The sequence below is a fragment of the Carassius carassius genome, chromosome 30 (genome assembly GCF_963082965.1).
Source record: "Carassius carassius chromosome 30, fCarCar2.1, whole genome shotgun sequence".
Taxonomy (NCBI): domain Eukaryota; kingdom Metazoa; phylum Chordata; class Actinopteri; order Cypriniformes; family Cyprinidae; genus Carassius; species Carassius carassius.
Window position 1 is genome coordinate 28,687,318 of NC_081784.1, and position 8,073 is coordinate 28,695,390.

At 41.1% G+C, this 8,073-nt stretch overlaps 1 protein-coding gene across 1 annotated transcript; it reads left to right on the forward strand.

Moving 5' to 3' along the window:
* The first annotated feature begins 2,275 nt into the window (after positions 1-2,275).
* Positions 2,276-3,323, forward strand: LOC132111218 (oligodendrocyte transcription factor 3-like). Its single transcript, XM_059518373.1, has one exon. It carries the CDS (start codon positions 2,403-2,405, stop codon positions 3,150-3,152), a length of 750 nt encoding a protein of 249 aa, XP_059374356.1. The 5' UTR covers positions 2,276-2,402; the 3' UTR covers positions 3,153-3,323.
* Positions 3,324-8,073: the final 4,750 nt, after the last annotated feature.

The window sequence follows — 8,073 nt, forward strand, 5'->3', positions numbered from 1 at the left end:
GAGCAGTAGATCGTGTCTGACAGCGGCCGATGTAATCTAGCACATCACCTATTGTCTGAGAGCACTGGGCCTTGCAGAGGCTGGACGTCCCTAACTCAACCATGCATTTCTGTCAGCATGCCAGTTCTGTGATGCTTCTTTTTTTTGCACTGATTTTGTTGAGAAAATGTTTTCTGGTTGTCAGATGTCATGTGATTCTCTACACCCGTGGTTCCTCTTCTAGGACACCTGTGTGAACTTGAGGGCAGTTGGCTTTATTTGGACTGGAGATTGCTTAAAATGAAGTACGAAAACCTCTAGCATTGTTTCTTTGCAGATGCCACTTGGGTGAATTATTTATTAGCTAATGCAGTGGAATTCGTACATTTTTCTCCAATTGTGCACATAGTTTTCGGAGCCATTTTATTTTCATTTTTTATTTTCATGTCTGAAAATATTGTGCTTTTCAATGCAGTTATTGTTTATGCAACCCCGACAAAGTCAACCACATGGAATGCAGCTCTGTGTATTTTGGAGGAACAGGACTAGTACGGTACGGCTGTTATAAAGAGCCCTAACTCTGGCTCTGCCTACAGAGACTGTACCGTACTCATGAGTAAATGAGACCTCCCCCTGTCACTCCCCATCAGTCCTTTCTCTCCCCCCTCCGGACTCTTCCCTCTCCACTCACACACTGAGACATTTTTCCACATTGGCCGGATTAGGAACACTTTCACTTAGATCTATGTGGTTCGCCCCACAGACAAAGAAACACTTGGAGACAGGATTAGTAGGATTAAGAGGGATTCACATATGTCCAGTTCAAGCAATTGGTATTCAAAGCTTTACACTTCCAAATGCCACCAAGAGAGAGTAAAGCAGTCCCGGGCTTTTCTTTGCATTGCAGCACCTTTATGAGGAACAATTCCCTTTCATCTTCCTCTGTGCTGCAGTGAATTCATATTTTCACTCTTTTTATGTAGCTTTTATTGCTGTGGAAAACCAATGAGACTACGAGAGTGAAGACTCTTTTTTTTCTCTCCCTTGCATAAACGAAATTGGGAACTTCTACCAATTCCAGAATACTGTGCAGTCGTTTTTATTACGTTACCTTATAATTTATATTTTAATTTGTATACAGATATCTAGAACATTTTATAATTATGAGACAGTGTAAATACTTATATCATACAGAATTGTATTATGCAATGGAAATTACAAACAGAATTTCTTTTATTTTACTTTTCTTAGTTTGTTAATCGTTCAGATGTTCAGATGTCAAGTCTGTGACAAAAGATTTTAGAACAGCAAGTGCACATCATCTGAACATCATCTGCCAATGAAAGGGTCACTTATATATTGTAAAGATAAATGTATTTCGTATTTAATTTACCAATATATTAATAATATTTGCTCTGTTTGTAATCCATATCAAATTATGCAAATGTAATCCAATAAATCATCTTGTTACTAAACATATTTGGCTGAGCATAAATCAGTATAAGCACAATTTTATAACCAATATTTGTACACATTGCCATTTAATTACAATGATACAATTACATCTGCTTTTCAGATAATTGACTAAATATTTTAATGTTTGAAAAAATATATATGTTTTAAATTGATACATACGGAATTATATTTTCATTCATTTCAGGTGATATGGTAATTATTGATATTATAATGTTTATAAACCTTGATTTTGTTTCTGTAATGAAATGAAATATAACTACATAGACACACAAAAGCAACTTTAGCCATTTTATACCAGGGAATTTTTTTTTAAATGTTTAATTAAAAAGGAAATTAATAAAATTAACAGATATACAATTCAATGTAAACATGCTTGTTAATATAATTATTTTATATTACCGAAAGTGATAATACAGTATCATTCTGTGATTCATCAGTAAGCTTGATATAGCCTACACATAACTGCGTCTGTGAAGTGAAGTGAAATGAATGATGCAGGACTCAGTATCGTTTCTTAAGAGTGGAGAAGTATTGAAAGTTTCAGAGGCTCCTGGGCTGAAGTGTCTCCCCATGATCTCAGTACAATGAATATGAATAGATGCTCCTTTGGTCAATGGGACAGTCAAAGCACAGCGCTCGAGATAATGGGGACGTCATCCGAACAAGACCGTTATGAATAGAGGGGCTCTTTTTGTTTGGCCCCTCTCGAGCAGCACTATAAATACAGAGCCCTGTGATGCGTCTTCACAGAGCAAGAGGTGCATCTACGACCGACATCAGACCAGGAGACCCACCCGGCCTCTGAGAGAGAGAGAGAGAGAGAGAGAGAGAGAGGGAGAGAGGGAGAGAGGGAGAGGATCCAGTGGGATAAATCAGGTGATTAAGCAAGACTTGAAATAAAAACAAGACAAGAGCAAGAGACAACCTCCTACAAGCTTAGCCTTAAAATGAATTCGGACTCCAGCTCCTCCAGCAGAGCCTCCTCTCCAGACATGGATGGGATGTACCTCCGCGATCACCTCCATCCTCAGGACGGACGCCTGAACTCGGTGTCTTCCACGCAGAGCGAGCTGCTCCAGAAGATGACGGGCGAGCACGCGACCAAAACGCCCTCCGGCAGCAAGTACAAGCTCAAGAAGCAGGTGACCGAGCAGGAGATCCAGCACCTGCGCTTGAAGATCAACGGCCGAGAGCGCAAGCGCATGCACGACCTGAACCTGGCGATGGACGGGCTCCGAGAGGTCATGCCGTACGCGCACGGGCCGTCGGTGCGCAAGCTGTCCAAGATCGCCACGCTTCTGCTGGCCAGAAACTACATCCTGATGCTGACGAGCTCGCTGGACGAGATGAAGCGGCTGGTGGGTGAGATCTACGGCGGCCACCACTCGGCGTTTCACTGCGGGTCGGTGAGCCACGGCGGCGCGCACTCGGCGCATCCTCTCCTCGGGAGCGCGCTGACCTCGTCCACCTCCTCGACGCTTTCCACCGCTTTACCGGGACTTACCTCCATCAGGGCGCCGCACTCTTTGATGAAGAGCACCCCTGCACCTCCGCTGCAGCTCGGGGGCTCGTTCCAGCACTGGGCGGGCTTGCCGTGCCCCTGCACGATTTGCCAGGTGCCACAGCCTCCCCACCTGCCCATCACCTCCACGGGACTGACGAGGCTTTCCACAGAGAACAAGGACACGATGAAGTGAACGTCACGGTGTAAACAGTGAACGGACTGGACTTTGCATGATATGTTTGTCTGTCTGTCGGTTTGTTTGTTTGTTTGTTTGTTTTAGCCCTTACAAATACTCAACTTCGTCCTTGTAACAAGGATGTCGTCGATTGGTGTGTAAGGTAAACTTCTTTATCGTTATGGAGCACGTGCTAAATAGCGCACTGTAATGTCAGGGGCGCGCGAGGCTCCGCGCACATTCACTGTAAATGAGAGTAAAGTGATCTATTTGAGCTGGAATCTGTGTGTTTGGAGTTGCCCTGGTAGCGCGAACACTCCCCTCACAAAGATTTGTCGTGGTAACCATACTGTCCGCCAAAAAACGCAGATACAACGATCCGAGTTTCTACTTTAACGCTGGATCTCCTACAAACGCTTTTAGAAGGATCCTGACGTTATGACGCTTCAGTCATTGTCACATATTTACGCCATTACTATGGTGCTTCGGCTATCCTGAAGGCTACTTGTTGATCATGTGATGTGGAGAGTCGCGTGCATCTTTTTACAAAGATTATGAAAAGAAGAATCCCACATGTTGAAAACAAGGATTGTGAAATGGCGTTTCGGATGAAAACTGTACGACTATGGATTTAGTTCGCACCACAGTGGTATTATTATATCTCTTTCGATTTAGTTTTTATTTTTCATCCATTGCCAAGTAAATGCATGGGCCTTCAGTCGTGTTATTTCTGTGACGTATCCTTTTTTGAAATTCTTCGGCATGGCATCTAGTTCAAACAAATTGTAAGCATGATCTTTTTTTTTTCTTGGGAAAATTTAGTTATTCCAGAGAGATTGCCGTGGTCTTTATTTTTGTACATTCTTGTTGACAAATTAGATATTTATTATTGCCCAGTGTTCCTGGATGAAATTTCAATAAAACTATACTGTAAAAAAAATCCCTGTTGTTTTGTATATTGTGTAACGTGTTGTACATATTAAATGTATTATGCTTTATGCAGATGTTACAGCTGTAATATTAATAATAATAATAAACTCAGTCCGCTGTTAAATATCAAAAATGGTTACAGAAAATAGTGACAATTATCAGATTAATTTCATATTATATCCATATGCAATCAAATATTTGACACACAAGAAACTGTTCCAAAACATAATTCGTGATAGACCGAAATAATTTCCTTGGTCAGTCAATTAAATAATCTTTAGAGATAATGTAGGCCTATAAAGAAATAAGAACGAAAGAAAATAAAATAAAAATATAGAAGGCTATGTAATGTCCTTAAAAGTTTAATTCGTTGAAGACACTGCTTTGTGAACCGTTAAAATCGAATTAATGTAAAAGTAAAAAAAAACAAAAACAAAACACGGTTTTAATGATAGAAACAAAGAAAAATGTTTTACATAGTACTTCTACACAATATATCATGGGATGCTCAAAATGAATTTAATAAAGTCTAACCCACAATCGTATCGTACACTCTGAAAAATGCTGGGTTGTTTCAACTCAACTTTGGGTCAAATATGGACTAACCCAACCATTGGGTTACATTTTGAAATTAGATTTTTAACTCAAAAGTTGGTTTAGTCCATATTTGACCTAAAGTTGGGTTGAAACGATCCAGCATTTTTTGTGTGCTAATTAAACAACGATTAAACGAGTTAGAACTAACATAAAATAGGCTAAATAATTTTACATCAATAAACGACAGTTTTAAATAAAATACAACAATAAGTATAAACCGTTGTTATGCTTTTAATCTAACACAATAGGCTACTGCGATGATTTATTTGGTTAATTTATATATTCTAAATTTCATATGAAAATTCACTGAAGGAAATATTCTCTTATTTATTGTGATATTCCTAAAATAATAGAGTTTTCCCTAAGCATCAGCGGGAGAAGTAAAGGCTAAAACTGCACTGGACACATCTGAATCTCAAAGGCAGTCCCTTGGGTCCCTTCACAGTCTCAGGCTGATCAGATATAGATAGCAGCTCAATGTATGTTTGTAGAGATGACAAGTTAATTGTTGATAGGGGGATGAGAGAAGAACACATCAGAGCGCGCGCGGATTACAGAGCACTAATGCAGAAGATTAGATATTCACGACTCTGTTCTTGGGCGACGGAAATGAGGCGAAGGATTAAAAAGCCCTTTGTATCTATCTCGTTGAGAGACTCTAGTCCCTTTTTAGACAAGTAACAAGAAGATCCTGGGCGAGAATGGCGAGCTGCTTTTACACGGAGTGTTTTAGGGACTGCAGAGTCAGGACTCGAGCAGCGGGCTCACGCCGGACAAACGGCATCTGATCTGCTGCTCAAAGCGTTATTATATCCGCTGATGGTCAGAATCGGTGAATTACATGAAACCGGGTGACAAACAGGGTTCTGTCGATGGCAGAGCGAAACCCGATCACACTTTAAAGTGTGCACATTAAATGTGCATGGAAATAGCAGTGCTTGCAAAGCAGAAGTGGAAACGAGTTAAAGTTAGGTATAATTTTTAGGCTTTGGTTCCGTGTTAGTTGTACTATAGATCTTTCTCAGCATGCTAATCACGACACTTTATGGGTGATAAAATAGACCCAAAAAAGAAAAGACCGATCATTAAATCAAGAGAGAATTTGTGTTTAAATTAAGTTGTTACAAAATAATTTCACATTTTCTAAAAATGTTAATGATGCTCACATTGCTAAGGTCTTGTGTGGTTGCCAGGGTCCCTAGATATGGTTATATGATTATTATTACTATATATTTATTTTAGGCTATTTATTTTTATTTTTTTATCATCCACAAGATGATTTGAGCCATCATAATGCAAACACTGTGTCAAAAGTTACATGACCAAGTTTAATATTTAGATGGTTTTATGATCAGTAGTCTACCGCACCGAAGCTGCAGAATGGAAAGCAGCACGCGGCAAACTGTCGCTCGCTTCTGGAGTCAGAATCTGGCATTTGTCAAAGTCTGTGTTTATGTGTTATGTCTTCAAAAAAAGCATCTGTGAGGCCGCCGATGCAGCCAATGAGAGCTCGCTCGAAAGTAAATGAAACGCCTCATGGTATTTTTCGCTCCATGCCTCTCCCTTTGTTTCCTTTAATTACAGTTCGGTGGTTAATAAACTCCTTTCCTGCTGGTGCTTCATTAACCATTCTGATTGTTGTGATAACATGTTTGTTTACAGTCTCTTTTTGTTGAGATAGTTTTCAACTGAACAGTGGTCGGATACATTTATTATTGCTGGACTTGACCTGCTGAAAAATCATTTGATGCATTAGCTTAACTAATTTGTCTTTCTTTTTTCTTTCTTTATTCTTGATTTTACAATGCACATGAATTGACATGAGCATGTAAATGTGCCAGATTTAGCCATACAAGGCATAGTTTACATAGCACAAATGTAGTGTGCTCAAGCAAGCTAAGAAGCACCAGACTGCCAGTCATAAACTCAGCGGGGTCAAGCGGGGTTGGAAGAGACTCCCATGCTCCCGGGTAATTTCCCCACGGCCGCTGTCGAAAAGACAGCTACGCTAAGTGGAGCCCTTTCTTTTCACACATGACAAATGGGTAGTCCTCGTCAGTGGACACACCTGTTACTGGAAACACTTGAGATTTTACACTTTCCAGAGAGGCCTTATTACCATCCGAACACTCAAAGGTCCCGAACAATGGATGTGGATGCTAACAATGCTCCCGGCCCAGGGCTAAAGAGAGTCCCGTCAAAGCTAGGCTTGTGCCGGGCAACACCGGGGGCTGCAATTGAAAATAAATTTCAGTTGAATAAGGGCATGGGGCACATCGGAGGAACCCGCGAGCTTCGGCTAGAACAAAAGCAGTTGTGGGGATAAGTTATTGACTCTGCTGACAGGATGAATGCAGTTCATTATGCCTGCCAGTTACTCCAGGCCATGTCCTGGGCTGAATTAGGTGGCAGGTGCATGAGCCATTTTGCTCGGCCCCCGGGGAATGCCTAAGGCCTGTCATCAGCTGATTTCATAGACAAATGTTTATCCCATACAGCCAAAACAGAAAGCATATTTCCATCATAAGAGCGTTTTGCAACAGCCATCAGTGTCACCGCTCATTTGCATGTTAATTGTGCAGTTAAAGCAGCAGTGTCCAGGTTTGCCACTGTTCACACTAACCGCAGATATTTAATCTCTGTGAGGAAATCATTCTGTCTGGAGTGGCTTTATTAGTTTGAGAAACTTTTGCTCTTCACGGTCTTTACAATGCTTTCGTTCTTCCATTTACAGACCAGAAACTTCAAGCAGAATGTGCTCATTTAAATTGATAATTCATCAGCATTCATCCTGGAAGGACTTCATTGGAGACAACCAAATCACAAGCTAAAAAGACTAAACAGGACAGCACAAACCCTGGAGCCGAATGACAGAGAAGCAGATCCTTTTTTTGTTAGTCAATCTACAACATCCAAGTCAGCATTTGGCATCCCTTTTTACTCTAAATACGACAACATAAAAGAGCGAGGCTCTCAGTTCTGTGCTCCGTAATGTTCTCCCACTGTGTCTGACAGATGGCGTTCACTAGTTGGCCATAAATGGCTGTCACTGAGTGTTTGTCTGTCTGCCAGTAGCCTATGGATAAGGGACTCCCTGGGAGAATGTTACTGCCCTGATATTGCCCAAAACGAAATGTCCTTGATTGTCAACCACCAACGAGCGAGGTCCTCTCCGGGCTGGCCTTCTGGTCAGAGAGAGGAGGGTTTTGAGAGCAGGTGTGGTCAAAGGATGTGTGTTTATTTAAATTGTAATGCGACACATGCTTGAAAGCTGCCGCGCTCATGTAGCACGAGGTGAACATGCTCTGTAAGATGTCGGGACACATGGGGTCACCTGGGTTCAAGAAGAAGTATGCATTGTGTAAAGAACTTAACAAAGTAGTCTGTGCAAGTTTACTCAACACCCTATCCC